Source organism: Bos grunniens, chromosome 15 (genome assembly GCF_055505025.1).
Source record: "Bos grunniens cultivar Pamir isolate PY7600 chromosome 15, Bosgru_T2T1.0, whole genome shotgun sequence".
NCBI classification, from domain to species: domain Eukaryota; kingdom Metazoa; phylum Chordata; class Mammalia; order Artiodactyla; family Bovidae; genus Bos; species Bos grunniens.
In genome coordinates this window covers 82,581,769-82,607,919 of record NC_141179.1, presented here as the reverse complement: position 1 = coordinate 82,607,919, position 26,151 = coordinate 82,581,769, and the positions used below count along the sequence as shown (strand labels likewise).

Genomic DNA, 26,151 nt, shown 5'->3' with positions numbered 1-26,151 from the left:
TTCATTTTGTACTCCAAGACCAAACTTGCCTGTTACTCCAGGTATCTCTTCACTTCCTACTTTCGCTTTTCAATCCCTCATGATGAAAAGGACATATATATATATATATATATATATATATATATATATATATATACATGTGTGTGTGTGTGTGTGTGTGTGTTTAATAGTTCTAGAAGTTCTTGTAAGTATTCATAGAACTGTTCATCTTCAGCTTCTTTAGCATAGTGGTTGGGGCATAGACTTGGATTATTGTGATACTCAATGGTTTGCCTTGGAAACAAACTGAGATAATTCTGTCATTTTTGAGGTTTCACCAAAGTACTTCATTTCAGACTGGCTTTTTTGTTTGTTTGTTTGTTTTTACTATGAGGGCTGCTCCATTTCTTAAGGCATTCTTACCTGCAGTAGTAGATATAATGGTCATCTGAATTAATACTTTGGCCACCTGATGTGAAGAACCGACACACTGGAAAAGACCCTGATGCTGGGAAAGAGTGAGGGCAAGAGGAGAAGGGGCCAACAGAGGAAGAGATGGTTGGATGGCATCACTGATTCAATGGACAGAGTTTGAGTAAACTCAGGGAGACAGGGAAGGGCAGGGAAGCCTGGGATGCTGCAGTCCATGGGATCGCAAAGAGTTGGACATGACTGAGCGACTGAACAACAAAGTGAAGAGCTAATTCCTGGAGTCCACTTCACTTTTTTAATTACAAAGTATTACCCCATCCCCCAGTATTTATGTCAAATTGCAGCCCCAGAGATCATGCCATGGATGATTTTGTGCATCAGCAAAAACAATTCCTGCAAATTGTATATATCCACTCATGGTCTCCCTCAGCAAGCAGAGCTGGATCCCCACAGACACTTCAGTCACATGTTCCCTGGTTAGGTGAGATAATAAGGTTTGTAGCCGTCACAGGGGGTTTGTCCCCTGAGAGTTCCACGACTACATAACTCCCTTCTGGTTTCCACATGACTCCAACTGTCATCAGAGCAGAGTGCAGTTGAAAAGTCAGAGTTATTTTGACCATTTATTTTTCTTTTCATCTGTTAATAATCATCTAGTAGCAACAATGACCTTCCCCCAAACTGTGTTATTGCTAAGAACATTCAACAATGTCCAGGGAAAACAACCCAAAATAATTGTCATGATGACTGTGACTGTGATGGTCACCTTTACCAAGTATGAGGTACTTTTGGACTTTATTTTCTTATCATAGCAAGAGTCTTAAGTGAGGGTGTAACTTTCTATTATTTCCATCTTATAGATGAAGATATCGAAGTTCAAAGAGTTCTTATCCAAGAAGAGTGACCAGCAGATCAAAGAGTAGAATTTCAGGAAACTGATTCCAATAGCATTTTTTCCCTTCAGTTTCTTCCTATCTCTGGAGAATTTTATGCATTCTGGCCAAACACTGAAGAACAACATCACAATAGGGTGTTTACTTTTTTTTTCATTGATTGAATCTCTGATTTAAGATCCACTCACATATGAAGGTGCTAGACTTGCATGTTGAATTGTTCCAGGAATAAGATAAACCTTTAAATCTACTAGATGAAATCTAGTGTCTGCATAAATTTGCATGGATGGAGGTAATCAGAAAAATCTCTTTAGAGAAAGGAACAGGTCTCTCATTTATTCAGTTTGATGGGCTTGATGTTTTGAAGATTTTTTCTGTTTCATGTAATTGGGAATTGTACATCTAAACAATATATAGATCCTATTAGAACATGGATGCTTATTGTGTGGCTAAGAGGAAAACACAAAAATATCTTGAGTGTCTGCTAAGTATAAATTTGTTGAACTTTGGACAAATTAAGCTTCTTTAATCTGCTCTGTCTTTCAAGTAATGTAATAATATTAGTCATTTGGACTAATCCCACAGCTGTCACAGTTTATATCTCTTAACCCATACCCCTCTCTCCTTTGCTTCCCCTTTGGTAAGCACTTTTGTTTTTTCAGTCTATGAGTCTGTTGTTGCTGTTTTTTAGTTGTATACATTCATTTGTGTTATTTTTTTAGAGTCCACATACAAGTGATGTCATTTGTACTCATATACACAAATTCACGTTCACAAATACATCATAGGATTTGTCTTTCTCTGTATTCTTTCACTAAGCGTATTATCTGGGTCCATCTGTGTTGCTGCAAACAGCAGAATGTCACTCCTCTTTATGGCTGAGTAATATTCCATCATACTGATGGATATGTACCGTATCTTCTTTAGCTATTCATTTGTTGATGGGCACTCGGGTTGCTTCCATGTCTTGACTATTGTAAATAGTGCTTCTGAATACTGGCGTGCATGTGTCTTTTCTAATTATTTTGTTCTTCAGCTATATGCTCAGAAGTGGGATTGTTGTATCATATGGCAATTGTGTTTTTAGTTTTTTGAGGAACCTCTCTACTGTTGTCCATAATGGCTGCCACCATATATTCCCACCAACAGAGTATGAAGATTCACTTTTTCCCAAATCCTATCCAGCATTTGTTATTTGTAGAATTTTTGATGATAGCTGTTTTGACAGGTGTGAGGTGATAACTCATTGTGGCTTTAGGACATGTCTTATTTAACTGTCTTTCGTTACCATATTCAGATGTTCTGATGCAACAAAAAAGACAATATCAGTTGAAGTAAAGTTAATTCAGTTTCACATTAATTTTATTAAACTATTGTAGTTTAATACAAAAATAATTTGTGATTATTTTGTAAACTTTGACTTGGCTGTCCGAGCTGCTCTGGTTAGCAACTAATCTGATAAAATTGCTTAAATCCTTTTATTTTTATCTGAATTCCCTTTTCTATGAACTTAGGAGATTGGATGTGTTATCTCCAAGTCCTTTTACCTGGACTATTCTATGGCTTATTAATAATCCAAAATTGCATTTGATCGTCATGGCCATGCTTTAAATCTAAAAACTCCTGGGAACAAGTTATTGCAATACTGAAATAAGGCACGAGTAAACACGCTGACTGGTTTCAGTAGAGTCTTTCCTCTATTTATCATCCTGATTATATTTTCCCATTGCTACAGAGCAGCCACACAATTCCCAGTTGATCTCCATGGAAAACACTACAGAGGTGACTGAGTTCCTCCTTGTGGGGTTATCCGATGACCCGCAAGTGCAGATCCTGCTCTTCATCACTTTCTCTCTCATCTACCTCCTCACCCTGGTTGGGAACCTGGGGATGACCGAGCTGATCCTGCTGGACTCTCGTCTCCACACGCCCATGTACTTCTTTCTCAGCCAACTCTCGCTGGTGGACTTTGGTTACTCCTCAGCTGTCACTCCCAAAGTGATGGCTGGATTCCTCACAGGAGACAAAACCATTTCCTACGAGGCTTGTGTCACCCAGTTCTTCTTCTTCGTAGCCTTTATCACAGTAGAAAGTTTCCTCTTGGCCGCAATGGCTTATGACCGCTATGCCGCCGTGTGCAAACCCCTGCACTACACCACGGCCATGACGACCAAAGCGTGCGCACGTCTGCTCATAGGCTGCTACTGCTGTGGCTTCCTGAATGCCTCCGTCCACACTGGGAACGTTTTCAGGCTCTCCTTCTGTAGGGCCAACGTGGTCAATCACTTCTTTTGTGACGCTCCTCCTCTGCTGGCTCTCTCATGCTCAGACAACTACGTCAGTGAGATGGTTATTTTCTTTGTGGTGGGTTTCAATGACTTCTTTTCTATTCTGGTCATCTTCATCTCCTACCTGTTTATATTTATCACCATTCTGAGGATGCGCTCTTCTGAAGGACGCCAGAAGGCCTTTTCCACCTGTGCTTCCCACCTCACTGCTGTCTCCATCTTCTACGGGACAGGCATCTTCATGTACTTACAGCCCAGCTCCAGCCACTCCATGAGCGCAGACAAAATGGCGTCCGTGTTCTATGCCATGGTCATCCCCATGCTGAATCCACTGGTCTACAGCCTGAGGAACAAGGAGGTCAAGAGTGCCTTTAAGACGGCTGTGGGGAAGGCAAAGTCTTCTATAGGATTTGTATTTTAATTACATTAAACCTATAATAAGGCAACTTTGCTGCTGCTGCTGCTGCTGCTAAGTTGCTTCAGTCGTGTCCGACTCTGTGCGACCCCATAGACGGAAGCCCACCAGGCTCCCCCGTCCCTGGGATTCTCCAGGCAAGAACACTGGAGTGGGTTGCCATTTCCTTCTTCAATGCATGAAAATGAAAAGTGAAAGGGAAGTCGCTCAGTCGTGTCCGACTCTTAGCGACCCCATGGACTGCAGCCCACCAGGCTCCGCCGTCCATGGGATTTTCCAGGCAAGAGTACTGGAGTGGGGTGCCATTGCCTTCTCCCACTGCCATTGCCATTGCCTCCCAAAGTGGAGGCAACTTTATCCACCTCCAACTATCTAGGGAAAATATTTTCCTGTCTGCCCCACACATTTCTAAATTCTTACGGCAATTTCTACAGCTGTTGATTAACTTCATGAATTAAAATCTCCAAAAATATGATAACAAGGAAGAATAGGTTACCAGGAACATGGAATTTTTATTTTAAATATTCTACCTAGTAAGCCTACTCACCCACACTCTCACATGAACATATACATTTACATGTATGTATTAGCATAGGCACACATGTACATCACTCATGAGAAACTCACGAAACCCACACATCTACAGAAGAGAAATTAGTTAAGACATAAAGTAATGCTCAAAATTCTCCAAGCCAGGCTTCAGCAATATGTGAACCGTGAACTTCCAGATGTTCAAGCTGGTTTTAGAAAAGGCAGAGGAACCAGAGATCAAATTGCCAACATCCGCTGGATCATGGAAAAAGCAAGAGAGTTCCAGAAAAACATCTATTTCTGCTTTATTGACTATGCCAAAGCCTTTGACTGTGTGGATCACAATAAACTGTGGAAAATTCTGAAAGAGATGGGAATGCCAGACCACCTGACCTGCCTCTTGAGAAACCTATATGCAGGTCAGGAAGCAACAGTTAGAAGTGGACATGAAACAACAGACTGGTTCCAAATAGGAAAAGGAGTACGTCAAGGCTGTATATTGTCACCCTGCTTATTTGACTTATATGCAGAGTACATCATGAGAAACGCTGGGCTGGAAGAAGCACAAGCTGGAATCAAGATTCCCAGGAGAAATATCAATAACCTCAGATATGCAGATGACACCACGCTTATGGCAGACAGTGAAGAGGAACTAAAAAGCCTCTTGATGAAAGTGAAAGAGGAGAATGAAAAAGTTGGCTTAAAGCTCAACATTCAGAAAACAAAGATCATGGCATCCAGTCCCATCACTTCATGGGAAATAGATGGGAAAACAGTGGAAACTGTGTCAGATTTTATTTTTTGGGGCTCCAAAATCACTGCAGATGGTGATTGCAGCCATGATATTAAAAGATGCTTACTCCTTGGAAGAAAAGTTATGGCCAACCTAGATAGTATATTCAAAAGAAGAGACATTACTTTGTCAACAAAGGTCCATCTAGTCAAGGCTATGGTTATTCCAGTAATCATGTATGGATGTGAGAGTTGAACTGCGAAGAAAGCTGAGAACCGAAGAATTGATGTTTTTGAACTGTGGTGTTGGAGAAGACTCTTGAGAGTTCCCTGGACTGCAAGGAGATGCAACCAGTCCATCCTAAAGGAGATCAGTCCTGGGTGTTCTTTGGAAGGAATGATGCTAAAGCTGAAACTCCAGTACTTTGGCCACCTCATGTGAAGAGTTGACTCATTGGAAAAGACTCTGATGCTGGGATGGATTGGGGGCAGGAGGAGAAGGGGACGACAGAGGATGAGATGGCTGGATGGCATCACCCACTCTATGGACGTGAGTTTGAGTGAACTCTGGGAGTTGGTGATGGATAGGGAGGCCTGGTGTGCTGCGATTCATGGGGTCGCAAAGAGTTGGACACGACTGAGCAAATGAACTGAACTGAACTGAGATGGGTCTATTATTATAATAGAATTTAAAACAATTATTTTGGTGTCTGGGAACACATTCTTAGTATAAATATTTGACTTAATGTAAATAAGATATATATGTTTGGCTTTTTGAAAATTGTATTTCAGTTGATCTTTTTTACATTGAAAAAGCAATAGGTTACTATTTTTTTTTAAATAACATTTATGAAAGTGCTTCCAATGCGTTTTGAGTATAAATTATTGAGTTTGTTTATTCCTATTTTTAATAAAACTGCATGTCTTTATACAGGCATTTATTTTCCTAAATAAATTTTCATATGTCATACCTAAAAATAATTTTTATATGACATTTTAAATAGAGAAAATGTGCAGAAATATAGGAAAAAGAAAAGGATCATAAAGGCAAGTTTAATTTACTTAAATAAAAGTATAATATTTAATTTTAAAATTTTGAGCACCAAGAATTACAGTAGTATCAATAACTTCTCTGCATATAAATGCTATGAATTGTTACTGTCCAAAGGCATTAATATTTTGAGTCTCAAAATGTTAACAATTTTGATTTATATATATGTCCATTGTTTGTGTCAGATTTGGCATGTTTTTGCTATTATTTCTTCAAAAATTTCCTGTCCCTTTCTCTCTCTCCTTTTGGGAATTGCATTATGAGTATGTTGGTTCTTTTGGAGTATCCCACTGTTCTCTGAGACTATTTTTTATTCTTTTTTATCTCTGTTCCTAGGACTGTATATTCTCAACTGACATATCCTAAGGTTCACTGTTTTTTTTTTTTCTTCTGCCAGCTTAAATCTGCTATTCATACACTTTAGTGAATTTTATACTTTATATATTTGATTTATTTATTTATGTCCTGGGATAAAACTGCTAGAGGTCTACTGTACCCAGGGTAAGTCAAGATCACTGAGAAGGGCCCCACCTCTGAGATCAAGGAGATTTCTGTGTAAGATGAAAGCCATATCAAAACAGTGAAAGGACTGTGCTTTTTGCAAGTGGGCTAAGCAACTTTGAGCAGTAAGGAAACACGATCTACTGCTAGGAGCGGGGCAAGATCGTGGAGGTCCTGTCTAAGGCTCAAGTGCAAAGGAAAGGTTTAAAACTGAGATGGTAACAGATATTGAGAAACATCTTGTAAACCAGCCTCCATCCTAAAACGTGGCCAGGCTGTATGAAGTCTCTTCATGTGTGATTCATTGACAGTAACTATAGAAACAAGATCCAAATTCAGTTTGACTCGTCTGTAACTAGATTGACTCAGCTGTCTACACTAATATTTTAGCCAAACAACAACAAGAACAAAAAGTAGACCTATCTTCAGGCATAAAGTCTACCACCAGCTTTATTGCTTCATCCACAATGCGTGGCTTCCAAAACAAAATTGCAAGAAATACAAAGAGGCAATACATTTCTGAGTGACAAAGCAACTGACTGAATCAAATGCTGATGTGACAGAGATACTGAAACTATCTGAGAGGCCATACGAAATATTGGGTTGGCCAAAAAGTTCATTTGAGTTTTTCTGCAGCATCATAAAGAAACCCTGACAAATATGTTGGCCAACCAATAAATATGATTAATATGTTAAAGATTCTGGTGGAAAAATTGGAAAAACATAGCCATCAGGCTGATGATTTTGATAAAGGAATGAAAACTTATAAGAAATGATCAAATGGAAGTGCTAAGGTCCAGAGCATCCACAACTGCATGGTCCACATAAAAAGTCTGGCTGGACTTCTATCACTATACTGAAGTGGTTAGAGAGGGCACCTTGTCTATTTCCTGATCTTAGAGAAAAACTTTCAATTCTTCACTGCAGAGTATGATACAGCTGTGGGTTTGTCATGTATAGTGTTTTTTAGTACATTCCTTTCATACCTAATTCATGGAGAGCTTTTATCATGAAAAGCTGTTGAATTTTGTCAAATGCTTTTTCCACATCTGCTGAGATAATCATAGGAATCTTGTCTTTCATTCTATTAATGTGATATATTACATTGATTTATTCTTTTATGTACAACTATCCTTTTCATCATTGTGTGTGATCAAATCTAATAATATATAAAATGCTTAAAAAGTCATGACCAAGTGGGATTTCAAGTTAATTGCAAGTGGGACTTCAAAATAATATCCTATATTAAGATGTTGTGGAATTTTTTATTTGTATGTTTTTTGTTCTCTTTTAATTAATTTCTATTGAGGTTACATTGGTTTATAACATTATGTAAGGTTCACATTTACTGTACATATTTCTAATTCTGTAGACACTACAGCAGCCTCACCACCAAAAATTTAGTTTCCATTTATTCATTATATTGATTACCTTTACCAGTTTTGTCCTCCCAACTGCCTCTTCCTCTCTAGTACAACTACTCTGTTCTCTGTATCTGTGTGTGTGTTTCTGTTTGGTTTGCTGTGTTCATTAATTGTCTGCTTCTTTTTTAAATGTATACTGGAGGTGATGGAATTCCAGTTGAGCTATTTCAAATCCTGAAAGATGATGCTGTGAAAGTGCTACACTCAATATGCCAGCAAATTTGGAAAACTCAGCAGTGGCCACAGGACTGGAAAAGGTCAGTTTTCATTCCAATCCCAAAGAAAGGCAATGCCAAAGAATGCTCAAACTACCGCACAATTGCACTCATCTCACATGCTAGTAAAGTAATGCTCAAAATTCTCCAAGCCAGGCTTCAGCAATATGTGAACCGTGAACTTCCTGTGTTCAAGCTGGTTTTAGAAAAGGCAGAGGAACCAGAGATCAAATTGCCAACATCCCCTGGATCATGGAAAAATCAAGAGAGTTCCAGAAAAACATCTATTTCTGCTTTATTGACTATGCCAAAGCCTTTGACTGTGTGGATCACAATAAACTGTGGAAAATTCTGAAAGAGATGGGAATACCAGACTACCTGACCTGCCTCTTGAGAAATCTGTATGCAGGTCAGGAAGCAGCAGTTAGAACTGGACATGGAACAACAGACTAGTTCCAAATAGGAAAAGGAGTTCGTCAAGGCTGTATATTGTCACCCTGCTTATTTAATTTAATGCAGAGTACATCATAAGAAACACTGGACTGGAAGAAGCACAAGTGGAATCAAGATTCCCAGGAGAAATATCAATAACCTGAGATATGCAGATGACACCACCCTTATGGCAGAAAGTAAAGAGGAACTCAAAAGCCTCTTGATGAAAGTGAAAGCTCAACATTCAGAAAATGAAGATCATGGCATCTGGTCCCATTACTTCATGGAAAATAGATGGGGAAACAGTGGAAACAGTGTCAGACTTTATTTTTCTGGGCTCCAAAATCACTACAGATAGTGACTGCAGCCATGAAATTAAAAGATGCTTACTCCTTGGAAGGAAAGTTATGACCAACCTAGATAGCATATTCAAAAGCAGAGACATTACTTTGCCAACGAAGGTCTGTCTAATCAAGGCTATGGTTTTTCCTGTGGTCATGTATGGATGTGAGAGTTGGACTGTGAAGAAGGCTGAGCACCGAAGAATTGATGCTTTTGAACTGTGGTGTTGGAGAAGACTCTTGAGAGTCCCTTGGACTGCAAGGAGATCCAACCAGTCCATTCTGAAGGAGATCAGCCCTGGGATTTCTTTGGAAGGAATGATGCTGAAGCTGAAACTCCAGTACTTTGGCCACCTGATGTGAAGAGTTGACTCACTGGAAAAGACTCTGATGCTGGGAGGGATTGGGGGCAGGAGGATGAGGGGACGGCAGAGGATGAGATGGCTGGATGGCATCACTGACTCATTGGACATGAGTCTGAGTGAACTCCGGGAGTTGGTGATGGACAGGGAGGCCTGGCGTGCTGCGATTCATGGGGTCGCAAAGAGTTGGACACGACTGAGCAACTGAACTGAGCGGAACTGATAGTTGATTTACAATGTGTTAGTTTCAGGTGTACAGCAAAGTCAATCATTTATACATATGTGCACTTTGTTTCAGATTCTTTTCCAATATAAGCCATGACAGAGTACTGAGCAGAGTTTCCTGTGCTATACAGTAGGTACTTATTAGTTATCTAGTTATCTAAATATAGTAGTATGTATATGTCAGTTCCAATCTTCCAATTTATCCCTCTTCCTCCTTAACCCTGGTAACCATAGTTTATTTTTTTCATTGTAACTATTTCTGTTTTGTAGATAAGTCCGTTTATATGACCCCTCTTAGATTCCACGTAAAAGCAATATCATATGATATTTGTCTTTGTTTGACTTCGTTAGTCTGACAACCTCTAGATCTCTCCATGTTACATGTTTGTTTGTTCTATATTCCACATATGAATGAAATCATATGGTAGCACTAGACTAAACCATACAGTCATCTCAATAGATGCAGAAAAAGCCTTAGACAAAACTCATCGTTTATTAACAATGAAAACTCTCCAAAAGGTATGAGTAGTGGGAAACTTCATAAACATGATAAAAAAACAGCTATGAAGCATAGCTGGCTTCACACTTTATGATGAAAGACTGAATGCTTTTTCCCCAAGATTAGAAATAGGCAAGGATATCTCCACTTACCACTTCTATCCATCATGATAGACATTAATACAGCAAAGCAAGAAAAAAAGAAAAAAGAACACATTGGTTGGAAAGGAATAAATAAAATTCCCACAATTCAGAGACTATATGACTTTCTGCTTATAAAATCACAAAGAAAATAACAAAACTATAGAACTAATGAGTTTAGTAAGTTATCAAGAAGATAGGTCAATATTCAAAAATCCATCATAATTCTATATAATGTCAATAAATGATTGGAAATTGTAATTTTATTTATTTTTTGTTTGTTTTTTCCTGTATTTTATTTTTAATTTACTTATTTTAATTGGAGGCTAATTACTTTACAATATTGTAGTGGTTTTGGCCATACATTGACACGAATCAGCCATGGGTGTGCATGTATTCCCCTTCCTGAAGCCCCCTCCCACCTCCCTCCCCATCCCATCCCTCAGGGTTATCCCAGTGCACCGGCCCCGAGCACCCTGTCTCATGCATCGAACCTGGACTGGCAATCTGTTTCACATATGATATACAAATTGTAATTTTAAAGCAGTACCATTTGCAACAGTACCAATGACATAAAGTCCTTAGGTATAAGCCTTGCAAGATATGTGTAAGATGTGTTGAAAACTATAAAATTTTGAGGCTTCCCTGGTGGCTCAGTGGTAAAGAACCTGCCTGCCTATGCAGGAGATGCAGGTTCGATCCCTCAGTCAGGAAGATCCCCTGGAAAAGGAAATGGCAACCCACTCCAGAATTCTTGCCTGGAGAATCCCATGGACAGAGGAAAGTGGTGGGCTACAGTCCCTAGGGTTGCAAAAGAGTTAGACATGACTTAGTGATTAAACAACAACAAAAATATAAATCAGATATGATAAATGGAGAAATTCAGTACATTCATGGATTGGAAGACTAAATAATTTTAAGATATCTGTGTTCCCAAATCGAAGAAAGAATTTTTGTAAAATTTGGGAAGCACATTGGAATATTTATATGGAAAACCAAATAAATTAGAATAACCAAGATAATTTCAAAGAGCAGCAAAGTCGAAGCACTCACAGTCCTCCTTTCCAGATCCACCCTTAAACTACAATAGTCGAGTAGTGCAATATTGGACAAAGGATAGCTGCATTCGAGTAAACGTTACTGGAGCTCGACAGAGGTTTGAGAAATACAGCAATATTGATACAGTTAGTGGCCATTTGACAATTTTTGCAAAGGCAATTTTAAATAGAAAGTATAGTATGTATTTTCCACTGATATAGTTGGAATATTTGTTAAAAACTCTAAAAGGTATGTTACGAACCAGGGGAAAGTGTTTACAAATCACATATGAGTCCTTATCAGTAAAGGACTTGCATTTTGGAATACATAAAGTATTCTCACACTGCTATCATAATAAAACAAGCACAGTAAAATGAGCAAAAGATTTTAACAGACACTTCACAAAAAAGGATAATAGGGATGGCAAATGAGCACACAAAAAGATGTTGAACATAATCAGTCATCAGAGAAATGCAAACTAAAAAAAAGAGAGAGAGATACACTAGAAACCTACTGGAGTAACTAATTTAAAAACCTTGTAAATATCAAATACTGCCAAAGATATGGAGCAATCAGAACTCTCATACATTGCTGGCAGGAAAGCAGAATAGTATACCGTCTTGGAAGACAGGTTGACTATATCATATAACCCAGAAATCTCATTCCTAAGAATCCATCCAAGTGAAATATAAACATATGCTCACATAAAAGTCTGTATGTGAATGTTTATCGACACTTTATTTGTAATAGCTAAAAACTGGAAACAACCCAATTTTTTTTCAGCTGTGAAATGGATAAACAGTCTGTGCTGAGTACACAGATTACCTCTCAGCAATCAACAGGAACCGACTGCAGAAGAACTACACAAATCCATAAATTGCAAATTCATTATGCTAAGAGAAAGAAGCCACCCTCAAAAGCCAACCTATGGTTTGATTCATTTTTTAATGACGTTCCTACAAAGTCAGAACTGTAAGGGCTGCAAACAGGTTCGTGGTTGCTAGGCGGTAGAAGGGTCAAGCATCAAGAAGCATGGGAGATTAGGTGAGTTGATAGAACTGTTCTGTGTCATGATGGGGTGGTGGCTGGCATGGGAGATTAGGTGAGTTGACAGAACTGTTCTGTGTCATGATGGGGTGGTGGCTGGCATGGGAGATTAGGTGAGTTGATAGAACTGTTCTGTATCATGATGGGGTGGTGGCTGGCATGGGAGATTAGGTGAGTTGATAGAACTGTTCTGTATCATCATGGGGTGGTGGCTGTATGGCCACACCCTTTTGCACAAGCTGTTAGAGCTATACATTAAAAAGTGTGGCTATAACTTTATGTAAATTATGCATCCTCAACCAATGATTTTTCTAAGGCCAAGTAGTACAAATGAATCGGTGCACTTACTCAACAGGCGCTCACACTCCCCACAGACCGTTTAATTGCTTTTCTACTAAACAAGCCAGATGAAGAGCTGTGGATGTTCTCATAAGGGGCCTATTCCCCTGACTGTTCTGTGTCCCTATGACTTCTCTAAGTTCCCGTTCAGTAGCCTTTGGAATCTCCAAAGTTACTACTTTAAACATCACAATAGAGGGCCAGTCTGTGCACACAGCCCCGTTGTTCCTTTTCTTATTCACCTGAATGGTAATAGTTTCTAGCACACATGTCAGTTTTCCTCCAAACAGGATTTGCTTAGAACCTGCAGCCACAGTCAAAGAAAACACTCCAAAATCAGGATTATACTTATTGAGGCTAAAATGATAACCCCTTTGCCCGAGTGTTTTGTACATCATTTTTCATTTGCTACTCACAGACAGATTTCTGTGAGATGTGTGGGACAGGTAAGTTTATTATTTTGTTTCATAAATAAGAAAACAGAACTTGAAAGAGGTAAATGACTCTTCCAAGGTATCATAAATAATACATTCAAGATATAGGGCTTGAACCCAGGTTTCCTAGTTCCATGTAAATGATTTTTCTTCCACTTATTCACTCTTCAGAGACCTTAAAATCTTTTTGCCAGTACCCGAGAGAGCTTTTCTGATAGGCTTATACATTCCACCCTGGCTGAGTTTCTGCTGGTTGCCTTTCCCGTTTTGTTAAGGAGCAGGGTAAGCTTCTATGCTTTCCTATATAATTTTAGTGAGAAGTGAAATCCATGCAAAAACAGCAAGGAGGCTGGGTCTACTATGTGATATTGTCACAGAATATTGGATGTTTTCAGTATTTTCCTCAAACTGTGAGGAGGAACTGGTTATGAAATATCAAAATCTACATCAGTGGGGAGTTTGTGATACTCAGGAAACGCCACACAGGCAGTGTTCCTAAGAGGATAAGAGCAAACAGACAGCAACAAAAACAGAACAGAGCACGTGAAACAGACTGTGCTCTGATGTGGTAGCTTCATTCTGTTTACTAACTCTAGGCTTGTTATAGAAGTTAAATAGAACGGGGTGAAATGACACTTCTTTGGACCAGCAGAGGATCTCCATGAATTATGAAGCCTTTATTTCAGCCTCCTTTCCCCCTTAATGTCACTCACGTTATTACCAGCACACCGTGTTGTTGTTAGATGCTCAGTCATGTCCAACTCTTTCGTGACCTCGTGGACAGGGGTCCATGGAACCCCCACAGGGTTCCTCTCTTCACGGGATTTCTCAGGCAAGAATATTGGAATGCATTGCCATTTCCGTCTCCAGGAGATCTTCCCAACCCAGGGAGTGAATTCGTGTCTCCTGCATTGGAGGCAGATTCTTTACCACTGAGCCACCTGGGAAGCCCCTAGCACATCCCGAAAAGTCAAAAGAGTGGTGGCTAAGGGCATAAGCTTTAAAATCTCTCTCACCTGGGTGTGAATCTTGAATTTATTTCTTATTAGGTGTGGAATTTTTTGAAGTAATGTAGCCTCTCAAATCCTCAGTTTCCATAACACCAAAATGTGGGTAATAATAATCCATACCTTATAACACTGTAGGATAAAGTTGTAGAAAAATGTAACTTAAAAGTTATTCCTGTCAACTCATAAATTACCTTAATAAATATCATAAGCATTGTGTAAATATTATGCTACCTAACTTAAGTCATGAGGATAAAATGAAATATATACACAGTTGCATATATAAAAAGCTCTTATTAGAGATTATAGAACAAAGAATATGCTAAAAAGTTATTTATATTAGTTTAGGGTGAACAAATACAATTGTCTTTATGCTCTGGGCATGAACATTGTGAAGGGGAAGATGGTAAAAAAGAGTGGTTACTAATAAACGGAAGCTGTGACATAAGCTTCAGGTCCAAATGAAAAAATTTAGAACGTGAAGATCACCTCAAAAGCAGATCTGAAAGCTAATCAAATACAATTTCAACCCTAGATTTTTGTGATGCAGATTATAGGTGATGGCCATGGGAGTAAGTTGAAGCAGACGACTCTTTCAACCCAAGGTAAAATATGGATCTCAAAGAATAACTTGAGCAAATGGCCACTACAGCCAATGACGGGCAGGGAAGACACAGTGAGGCCGGCTGGAGGGGTCAGAAGATCTGAGTGGATACCGTGTGTGTGCGTGCTCAATAGCTCAGTTGTGTCCAGCTTTTTGAGATTTCATGGACTGTAGCCCACCAGGCTCCTCTGTCTACGGAATTTTCCAGGCAGGAAAGAGGAGCCTGGTGGGCTACAGTCCATTTCCTACTCCAGGGAATCTTCCCGACCCAGGGATTGAACCCAGGTCTCTTGAGCTTCCTGCATTGGCAAGTAGATTCTTAACCAGTGTCACCTGTATGAGGAAAGACTAGTTAAGAAGAGAGGCTATCACACTTCAAAAATAATCCACAACCTGAAGACTTGACTATTGCATCCTACTTTTTCCAAACCAAGGTAGAAACCATGCTTTCATCCTGATATATTATTAGAGCTAGCACTCATCAGGCTTATGCTTATTGCTTCTCAGGCATTATTTTATTAACTTTAACTATGGCCCCATTCACAGTACATCTTTGTTTTTAATGATGAGAAATGTGAGGCTCAGAAAACTTAAGTTAGCACAGTGTCTCCCGATAGTAAATGGTAGGGTACTTTCAGAATGCTATTCAGCTCGTCCCAGATCTTGAGTTCTTACACTCAGGGCACTATTTTCCTTCTGTGCTGTTGTTTCTGGTTGGATACATTTGCTGTTGCAGTCACTGTGCTGCATGTGCATATGTCTCTGTTACTCCATTGTAAGTCCCAAACCCAGAGACAGTACATTAGTTCTTTCAGTATTCCTAGTAACTAATATTGAGTGTGGCCCAGTGGACTCGGTGAAAGACGTAAGCTGAATTAGTTCACTTCAATTCAAATTTCAGTTAATATCATGAGAACTAGGAACTAGTCTATCCGAGCATAAAGCTTGGCTCTGCCAGTTACTACTCATGTAAATCAAATTAAGCAATCTTTTGGAGCCTAAGTTATCCCATAAAATCAGTGATGGTAATGACTAATGACTATGAACCTCATAGCATTGTTGAGAGGATGAAATGAATATATGTACATACAGTCAATCTTCAGATTCACAGATTTCCTATTTACAGATTTTCTTATAGTTAAAATTTATCTTAATCCTAAAATAAATATTTGCAGAGCTTTTGTGACCATTTAGGGACATGTGCAGAGTGGTAAAAAATCTGAGTTGCTTGACATTCACATTTCCGGCAGAGGTTGAACAAGGCAATTGTTCTACCTTCTTATTTCCATTTCCGTATTGTTCTTTTTTTGAGATTTAATTAAAGGGTAATTGCTTTGCAATGTTGCATTGGTTTCTTCCGTACGACAGCACGAATTAGTCATAGTGTAGTGAAGTCGCTCAGTTGTATGCGACTCTTTGTGACCCCATGGACTGTAGCCTACCAGGCTCCTCCGTCCATGGGATTTTCCAGGCAAGAGTAGTGGAGTGGGGTGCCACTGCCTTCTCCAAGGGATCTTCCCGACCCAGGGATCGAACCCAGGTCTCCTGCATTGTAGGCAGATGCTTTTACCGTCTGAGCCACCAGGGAAGTCTATCAGCCATAAGTATATACATATGTCCCCTCCTTCTTGAGCCTCCCTCCCTCCCACCGCCAACCTCACCCCACCCCTTTAGGTGGGGTTGAACTCCTTGTGTTATACAGCACCTCCCCTGGCTGTCTCTCTTACACACGGCAATGTCTCTGCTTCAGTGCTCCTCTCTCAGCTCATCTCACCCTCTCCTTTCCCCGGTGTCCACAAGTCTGTTCTCCGTGTCCGTGACTGTGACTCCATTCCTGCCCAGTAACGGTACAGCTCATCTGTACCATTTTTCTAGATTTCATGTATATGTGCTGTTCTTTTCAGTCACTAAGTTGTGTCTGACTCTGCAACCCCATGGACTGCAACATGCCCGGCTCCCCGGCCCTCACCATTTCCCGGAGTTTGCCCAAGTCCATTGTCATTGAATCGGTGGTGCTATCCAACCATCTGATCCTTTGCTGCCTTCTTTTCCTTTTCCCTTCAATTTTTCCAAGCCTCAGGGTCTTTTCAAATGAACTGGCTCTTCGCATCAGGTGGCCAAAGTACTGGAGCTTCAGCTTCAGCATCAGTTCTTCCAGTGAGTATTCAGAGTTGATTTCCTTTAGGGCTGCTAGTTTGATTTCCTTGCAGTCCAAGAGACTCTCAAGAATATAAATATAAATATATATAAAATAGTCCATTTTATATATGTACTACAATTTCTTTTTGTTTGTTTGTTTGCCACTTTATTTTTGTTATTGAAGTTGTGTTAGTTTCTGGTATACAGCAGAGTGATTCAGTTATACATTCTTTTTCATATTATTTTCCATTGTGGTTTATTACAGGACTGAATATAGCTCCCTGTGCTACACAGGAGGACCATGTTGTTTATTCATTCTGTGTATAATAGCTTGCATCTGCTAGTCCCGAGCTCCCAATCCAGCCCTTCCCCACCCCTGTCCCCCTAGGCAACTGCAAGTCTGTGTCAGTGCGTCTGTCTCTGTTTCATGGATAGATTCGTTTCTGTCATATTTAGATTCCACATGTAGATGATACCATACGATATGTCTTTCTCTGTTTTACTTCACATCATATGATGGTCTCTGGTTCCATCCATATAGTTGCAAATGGCATTATTTCATTCTTTTTGTGGCTGAGTACTGTTCTCTTTTGTGTGTGTGTGTGTGTGTGTGTGTGTGTGCTTGTGTCTCACATCTTTGTCCACTCAGCTGTCAGTAGACATGTAGGCTGTTTCCGTGTCTGGGCTATTGTCAATGGTACTGCTATGAATGTAGTGAAAGTCACTCAGTCATGTCCGACCCTTTGTGACCCCATGGGCTGCAACCTGCCAGGCTCCTCGGTCCATGGACCTCTCCAGGCCGGAACACTGGAGTGGGTAGCCAGTTTTCTTCCCCTTCTCCAGGGGATCTCCCCAAGCCAGGGACCGAACCCAGATCTCCTGCATTGCAGACAGACTCTTCACCATCTGAACTGCCAGGGAAGCCCATGAACACGGGGTGCATGTGTCTTTTTGAACTATACTTTTGCCCTGATATATGCCAGGAGTGGGATTTCTGGATCACATGGCAACTCTATTTTTAGCTTTTTAAGGCACCACCATGCTTTTCTCCATAGTGGCTGCACCAATGTACGTTCCCACCAACAGTGTAAGAAGGTTCTGTTTTTTCGACATCTTCTCTAGCATTTGTTATTTGTAGACTTTTTAATGATAGCCACTCTGACCAGTGTGAGGTGGTACCTCGTGATTTTGATTTTGTTTGCCACTTTGAATAATCCTCAAACAGGCAAGTAGCAACAAAGTATCTCCCAGAGAATTTCCTGGTGGCCCAGGGGTTGGGACTATAATTTCTTTACCCATCCATCTCTTGATGGACACCTGGGTGCTTCCACGCCACGGATACTGTACAAGTGCTTTCATGCAGGCTTTGCAGTGTCAGTTTTCACATTTTTATGCTTCCTGTTGTGTGATTTTTTAATTAAGAAAATTAAATTTTCCTGAGTGTAGTGCTAAAAGAAGACTGTGATGTGCCTTAAGGAGAAAATAAGTATATGACATATAATGCTGTTGGCTGTGAGATCAATGTTAATGAATCCACATATATATTAAATAAGATCTCTTTAAAGAGAAACATACATAAAAAATATTTTGGATTGAACGACTGATGAAAATGTGGCCAGAGTCTTGCAGGAAACTATTTTTGCTGGGAGCAAAGAAGCATTCATGAATTCGCTGCTCACTGTTATTTTATAGAACCTAACTGCTACAGATAATGGGGACCAGCTGTGACATATATATATATGTATATGTATATATGTATATTCCTGAAAGTGAGCACTGTAGAAGGGTAAGCTGTTTCTATTCTCAGTAGATATGATTTGGAAGATGGAGTCATTCCAGATATGTGATGACCTTCAGTTCAGTTCAGTTCAGTCACTCAGTTGTGTCTGACTCTTTGCGACCCCGTGGACTACAGCATGCCAAGCCTCCCTGTCCATCACCAACTCCCGGAGTTTACTCAAACTCATGTCCATTGAGTCAGTGATGCCATCCAGCCATCTCATCCTCTGTCGTCCCCTTCTCCTCCCGCCTTCAATCTTTCCCAGCCTCAGGGTCTTTTCAAAGGAGTCAGTTCTTTGCATCTGGTAGCCAAAGTATGAATAGTATGATGACCTTAGACAAGGTCGTCATAACCCTTTCTTTACCTCAGTTTCTCATATACAAAATTAGTAAATGGGGTGACTGATCCATGAAACCCTTCAATTTTTACTTTTTTTTTCGCTAATTTTCTTATGTGTATGCTTTAGAGCTGTGGAACAAATTATGCTGTAATTGAAATAGTTCACAGCGCATTTATGCATCCAGTCCCACTGTGCCCTGTCCTTTCCATTCCTCTGCTCCTCTACTTCTCATTGTTGCAGGGCATCCTGCGATTCCTAAAAGACACCATGGACAACAAAACAGAAGTGACTGCGTTCATCCTTCTAGGACTTGCTGATGCCCAGGACTACAGGTCCCACTCTTCATGATGTTTACCCTCACTTACCTTATCACTCTAGCTGGAAATCTGGGGATGATCATGCTGATTCTGCTGGACCCTCACCTTCACACTCCTATGTACTTTTTCCTGAGTAACCTCTCTCTGGTGGACTTTGGTTACTCCTCAACAGTCACACCCAATATGACAGCAGGATTCCTTACAGGAAATAAGGTCATTTCTTACAATGCATGTGCTGCTCAGCTGTTCTTTTTTATGGTCTTTGGCACTGGGGAAAGTTACCTCTTGGCATCAGTGGCTTATGACCGATATGCAGCAGTGTGCAAACCTCTGCATTGTGCCACCACCATGACAAAAAATAGGTGTGCTTGCCTTGTCATAGGCTCTTACGCATGTGGTGTTCCGAATGCCTCTGTAAACGTTGGAGATAACTTCAGTCTGTCTTTCTACAGGTCCAGTGTGGTCCATCGCTTCTTCTGTGATATTCCAGAAGTCATTATTCTTTCTTGCTCTGATAAGCACATCAGTGAGTTGATTCTTGTTTATATTAATACCTTCCATGTGGGTTTTACTCTCATGATTATCTGTATTTCCTACCTGCTCATATTTATCACCATTCTGACGATGCACTCAGCTGAGGGACATCAGAAGGCTTTGTCTACCTGTGCTTCTCACCTCACTGCTATCTCCGTTTTTTATGGGACAGTCATGTTCATGTACTTACAGCCCTCCTCCAGTCATGCCATGGATACAGATAAAATGGCCTCTGTGTTATATGCTATGGTCATACCTATGCTAAACCGTGTGGTCTATAACCTGAGGAACAGGGAGGTCAAAAGTGCATTCAAGAAGGTTGTTGAGAAATCAAAATTGTCTCTAGGATTAGCTCTTTAATGATGTAGGATCCAGAAAAGTTAGCGTCATCTCTAAGGTATCCTTTCGTCATCTCTAAGGTATCCTTTGCTCAGTGACTCACATGTTAAGGCCCACACTGAGCTTATCTTCCTGAGGAGATATGCCCCCATCGTATGATGTTAGATTCCTAGTGGAAACCTATTATTATCATGTTGATGCAAATGGACATGCAAAAACAGGAACATACACAAGCCTAGGGTTAGAACTGTGTTTCTTTGTCCCATGTATGCACATACAGACTGGAGCAGGAAATTTGTTAAATAAATAAATCACATATGGCTAGTTTTTGAAAAAGAAAAGACTTAAATGATCGATTGGGGTACCATATGATCCAATAATTCCACTCCTGAGAATATATCAGGACAAAACTATAATTCAAAAACATACATGCACCCTTATGTTCATGTCAGCACTATTTGCAATAACTAAGATATGGAAATAACCTCGATTTCCACTGACAGATGAGTGGATAAAGAATATGTGGTACATTTATACGATGGAACACTACTCAGCTATAAAAACAAGAATGGTATTTGTACCAACAGGGAGGGACCTGGAGATTATCATATCAGATAAAGTAAGTCACAATGACAAACACCTGTGATATCACTTACGTGTGGAATCTAAAATATGATACAAATGAACTTATCTACAAAACAAACTGTCTTGCAAGACACAAAGAACAGACTGGTGGTTGCCAAGGGGAAGGGAGACGAAGGAGAGCTGGATCGGGAGTTTGGGATGAACAGATGAAAACTATCACATACGAAATGGATAAACAGCAAGGCCCTACTGTATAACATGCTGTTTCCCTTTTCCCCATCTATTTGCCATGGAGTGATAGCACCAGATGCCATGATCTTAGTGTTTTGAATGCTGAGTTTCAAGCCAGCTTTTTCACTCTCCTCTTTCACTTTCATCAAGAGGCTCTTTAGTCCCTCTGCACTTTCTGCCATAAGGGTGGTGTCATCTGCACATCTGAGGTTACTGATATTTCTCTCAACAATCTTGATTCCAACCTGTGCTCCATCCAGCCCAGCGTTTCGCATGATGTCCTCTGCATAGAAGTTACATAAGCAGGGTGACAGTATACAGCCTTGACGGACTCCTTTCCTATTTGGAATGAGTCCATTGCTCCATGTCCGCTTCTAACTGTCGCTTCTTGACCTGCATACAGATTTCTCAGGAGACAGGTAAGGTGGTCTGGTATTCCCATCTGTTTTAGAATGTTCCACAGTTTGTTGTGATCCACACAGTCAAAATGGAAATGAGTTTGGGTAAACTCCCGGAGTTGGTGGTGGACAGGGAGGCCTGGTGTGCTGCGGTTCATGGGGTCGCAAAGAGTCGGACACGACTGACCGACTGAACTAAACTGAGCACAGTCAAAGGCTTTTACGTAGTCAGTGAAGTAGAAGTAGATGTTTTTCTGGAGTTCTCTTGCTTTTTCTATGATCCAACGAATGTTGGCAATTTGATCTTTGGCTCCTCTGCCTTTTCTAAATCCATCTTGTACTTATGTATATATTCAAACTAAAACATAAATTCCATATGAGAAATAGCTTCATCTGTTTTGTTCATAACTCCTCGGTAAAAGTGAGTCAAAGCATTAGTTGCTCAGTCATGTCCAACTCTTTGTAGCCCTCCAGACTCCTCTGTCCATGGAATTTTCCAGGCAAGAATACTGGAGTTGATAGCCATTCCCTTCATGGGATCTTCCTGACCCGGGAATCAAATCTCAGTCTCTTGCATTGCAGGCAGATTCTTTCTCATCTGAGTCACCAGGGAAGCCCCTAGTCCTTGGTACCTAAATCAATTTCTGGATCATAGGAGAGTTAAATAAACATTTTTAAATGAATGAATGTGTGAATGAATGGATGGATGAAGCTTTTATTTCAGCTTCACCCATCAGGATGAGTATATTAAATATCTGAATCAGGATATTTATAATTCATTCATAAAATAAATCTTCTATGTAAAATTAGCATTTTAAGAGGCATGACTGGTGTTTTGTTTGACTGAAATATTTTCTACATTGTCACTCAGTGCTTTTGATTCCCACTGACAGACACAATGATTATCTGGAAACTTTGTCATCATTCCTTAGAAATGAAATCTCATTGTTGCTAAGTCACTTCAGTCGTGTCCGACTCTGTGTGACCCCATAGATGGCAGCCCACCAGGCTCCCCTGTCCCTGGGATTCTCCAGGCAAGAACACTGGAGTGGGTTGCCATTTCCTTCTCCAGATATCTCACTGACAACACATCAAACAGATTCTATCTAGTGAGTCATAAAAGACAAAGAGCTGACTTATTTGGAAAGATCCTGATGCTGGGAGAGATTGAGGGCAGGAGGAGAAGGCGACGACAGAGGATGAGATGGTTGGATGGCATCACCGACTCACTGGACATGAGTTTGAGTAAACTCTGAAAGTTGGTGATGGACAGGGAGGCCTGGCGTGCTGCAGTCCATGGGGTCACAAAGAGTCAGAGACGACTGAGCAACTGAACTGAAATGAACTGAACTGAAAAGACAAAACGTATCAAACTATTTTAATGCTTAATATCTGAGTTGGTTATGGTAATGCAGTTCATTCCAGTGACTCTAAGCCTCCATAGATAATGTAAACATAATCGTACTTATCAACAGTAAACATAACCTATATTAAGTATCCGAGTAGAATAATATTTATGTGTTTTACTTTGATCCTTGGGGAACTCAATTCTGTAATAAAGATGCCCATAGGAACTTGCACTGATATTCCTTTCTCTGCATCTACATACTTGGAGGCTTCCGTACTCCCAGTATTTGCAAGACTGAGTTTGGATGTACTGAGATGGACAGCAGTGTGGACGGATGTTGTAATCCTAATATAGTCTCTTCTGGCTCTAAGTTTATGATGATAGTGATGTGTCTTCTACTGGGGTCATTTAAAAGCTACTTTTTAAAATTTTAATATTTTATTTTTAATCGTAGGGTGAGTATAATATTGTGATGTTTCTTCATACAGCACTGTGAAATGGCCGTAGGTGTACATGTGCCCCCTCCCTCTTGTACTTCTCTCCCACTCCTCCCCCTCCCAGCCCTCTAGGCTGTAACAGACCAGCAGCAGCGTCCCACTGGCTGTCTGTTTCACACGTGACATTGTGTGTGCCAGTGCTGTCCTCTCAAACCGCCCCACCCTCTCCTCCCCCGACTGTGCCCCAAAGTCTGCTCTCTGTGTCTGTGTCTCCTCCACTGCTCTGCACGCAGGATCATCGGTACCAACTTTCTAGATTCCTTACGTATGTGTTAATATACAGTGCTTGTCTTTCCGACTCACTTCACTCCATATAATAGGCTCTAGGTTCATCCATCTCATTAGAACTGACTCAAATGTGCTCCTTTTTATAGCTTAGCAACATTCCAGTGTGTATATGTACCACAACTTCCTTATCCATTTATCTGTCAATGGACACCTAGGTTGCTTCCATGTGCTAGTTACTGTAAATAATAAATGCTTTTAGGATATGTTTTAGATTTACAGAATAGGAGCAAAGATCATGTGAGCCACAAAACAGAAAGAACTTGGATTACTGTTCTACTGAGCTTCTGTAGAACAACTAACTGAACAATAGATGAGCAAGAAAAATCTCTGCGGTTAAGCCACTGTAATTTTGGACTTTGCTTGTATAACAGCAAAAATAGTAGTATTTATACCAACTAACATAAAGAGATTCCCCAAAGACAATCTGGATGCTGCTTGAAAGAAGTGGAAGGACACTGTGGCAAGAAAGACCATGAAGTGTCTACAGCACAATTTAATTTCACTAATATCTGTCAATTCTCAATCAGCTTCTAAAACACAACCAGGAGAAAAAAAAACCCACAAGTTCTTGGGGAAAAAAGACCATTCTAACCACATTTTCTTATCTAAGGAAATTTACCAAAGTCTTCAGAGCTTCTTGCGTTTATTCATGGTTTTGTGTGTCCAGTGTTTTACTGATATGCTTGTGTTGTTATGTGGTAGAGAAAATAAGAGCATATGAATGAATCAAATATAATTAATAAAGTTTATTACAAGCAGGGCACCAAATACTCAAAGACCCCTGTGGACATCCTCATTCAGATATTACTTAGTTGGACATTTTATCTTTTCTTGATGATGGACTTTTGAAGGAGAAATGGTAACAGTATCTCAGTAATTTAAGAGTGGTGTGGGCCCTAAAATGTGATAATTTCATGGTTAAAACAGGAGAGGAATGAAACTAGTTATTTGGAATATTACAGCTTTAAAAGGTAAAGCCTAGAGACAAGTTTGCTTTTTCCACTGCCTTCTTGAAAGCACTTTTAACCTCCTTGTTTCTTAAACTATAGACCAGGGCGTTCAGCATTAGGATGACCATCGTACAGAACACAGATGCGATTTTGTGTGTGTCCATGGAATGACTGGAGCTGGGCTGGGAGTACATAAAGATAGCAGTCCCATAGAAGATGGAGACTGTGGTGAGGTGAGAAGCACAGGTGGATAAAGCCTTCTGATATCCCTCAGCTGAGTGCATCTTCAGGATGGTGACAAATATGAACAGGTAGGAAATCAAGATAACCCAAGAGGGCAAAAAAGATATTGAAGCTTGCCACAAAGACGAGAACTAGCTCACTAACATGTCTATCAGAGCAAGAGAGAGCCACGACTGCTGGAACATCACAGAAAAAGGATGCACTGGATTGGACCTACAGAAAGAGAGACTGAATGTGTCCCTGCTGTGAACAGAGGCACTCAGGAAGCTGTAGATGTGGGGGCCTGCAGCCAGCCCAGCACGTACACGGGTTGTCATGGCGGTCGTGTAGAGCAGGGGTTTGCACACGGCTGCATAGTGATCATAAGGCATTGAGGGCAAGAGGAAATTTTCCACGGTGGCCAGGGCTACGAAAAAGAACATCTGAGCAGCACACGCATTGTAGAAGGTGACCTGGTCTCCCACAAGCAGCTCAGCCGTGACCTTGGGAGTGACAGCTGTAGAATACAAAAGTCCACTAAAGACAGATTACTAAGGAAAAGGTACATGGGAACGTGAAGACGAGAGTCCATGAGAATCAAAACAACCATCCCCAGGGTTCCAACCACGCTGAGGAGGTGGATGAGAGTAAACACGATGAATAAGGGGACCTGCAGTCCTGGGGCACTGGCGAGTCCCAGCAGGACGAACTCAGTCACTCCTGTTTTGTTCTCCATGGGTGTGGTTTGGGAATCACAAGACGCCCTGGAGCAATGAGAAATAAAGGAACAGAGAAATTGAATGGAGAGAAATTGAAACAGATTGGTAACTGGATGATTGGTAGATAGGTAGATGTGCATTATTGCATTATAGCAGTAATTACAGCCTCAATATTATTCATATAAAATATGGCTTTGGCAACAAGTTTTGCTGCATATTAATAAATTATAGAGTTATACATTGTTGAAACTGAAGGATCTTTATGGTTCATCTCCTACTGTCTAAATTTTATAAACTTGTAAACTGAAATATGAAAATATAAAGTCTTGATCAAGATGGCATGTCTAGAGTGAATACATGTCATTTCAGTTCCCTGAGCCTCGTAAATGCTTACATTTCTGTGCTGCTGTTGTGCCTGGAGCTGCCCTGTACACTTCACCTGGGTATCAATTTGCTTTTCTCAATAAGCTCGTAAGACTGACTAGTTGTTACCCTCTTTTAACTTTTGAAGTATAGGGGTTGAGTATTGTATTTA

At 40.3% G+C, this 26,151-nt stretch overlaps 1 protein-coding gene and 2 pseudogenes across 1 annotated transcript; 2 read left to right on the top strand and 1 right to left on the bottom strand.

Annotated features, from left to right (window-relative positions):
- Window positions 1-1,039: 1,039 nt before the first annotated feature.
- Window positions 1,040-4,039, top strand: LOC147358823 (olfactory receptor 5B12). Its single transcript, XM_086338741.1, has one exon. It carries the CDS (start codon window positions 3,069-3,071, stop codon window positions 4,011-4,013), a length of 945 nt encoding a protein of 314 aa, XP_086194867.1. The 5' UTR covers window positions 1,040-3,068; the 3' UTR covers window positions 4,014-4,039.
- Window positions 4,040-19,455: 15,416 nt separating this feature from the next.
- On the top strand, window positions 19,456-20,399 carry LOC147358822 (olfactory receptor 5B2-like; annotated as a pseudogene).
- A 4,290-nt stretch (window positions 20,400-24,689) lies between these two features.
- LOC147358821 (olfactory receptor 5B3-like) lies at window positions 24,690-25,633 on the bottom strand (annotated as a pseudogene).
- Window positions 25,634-26,151: the final 518 nt, after the last annotated feature.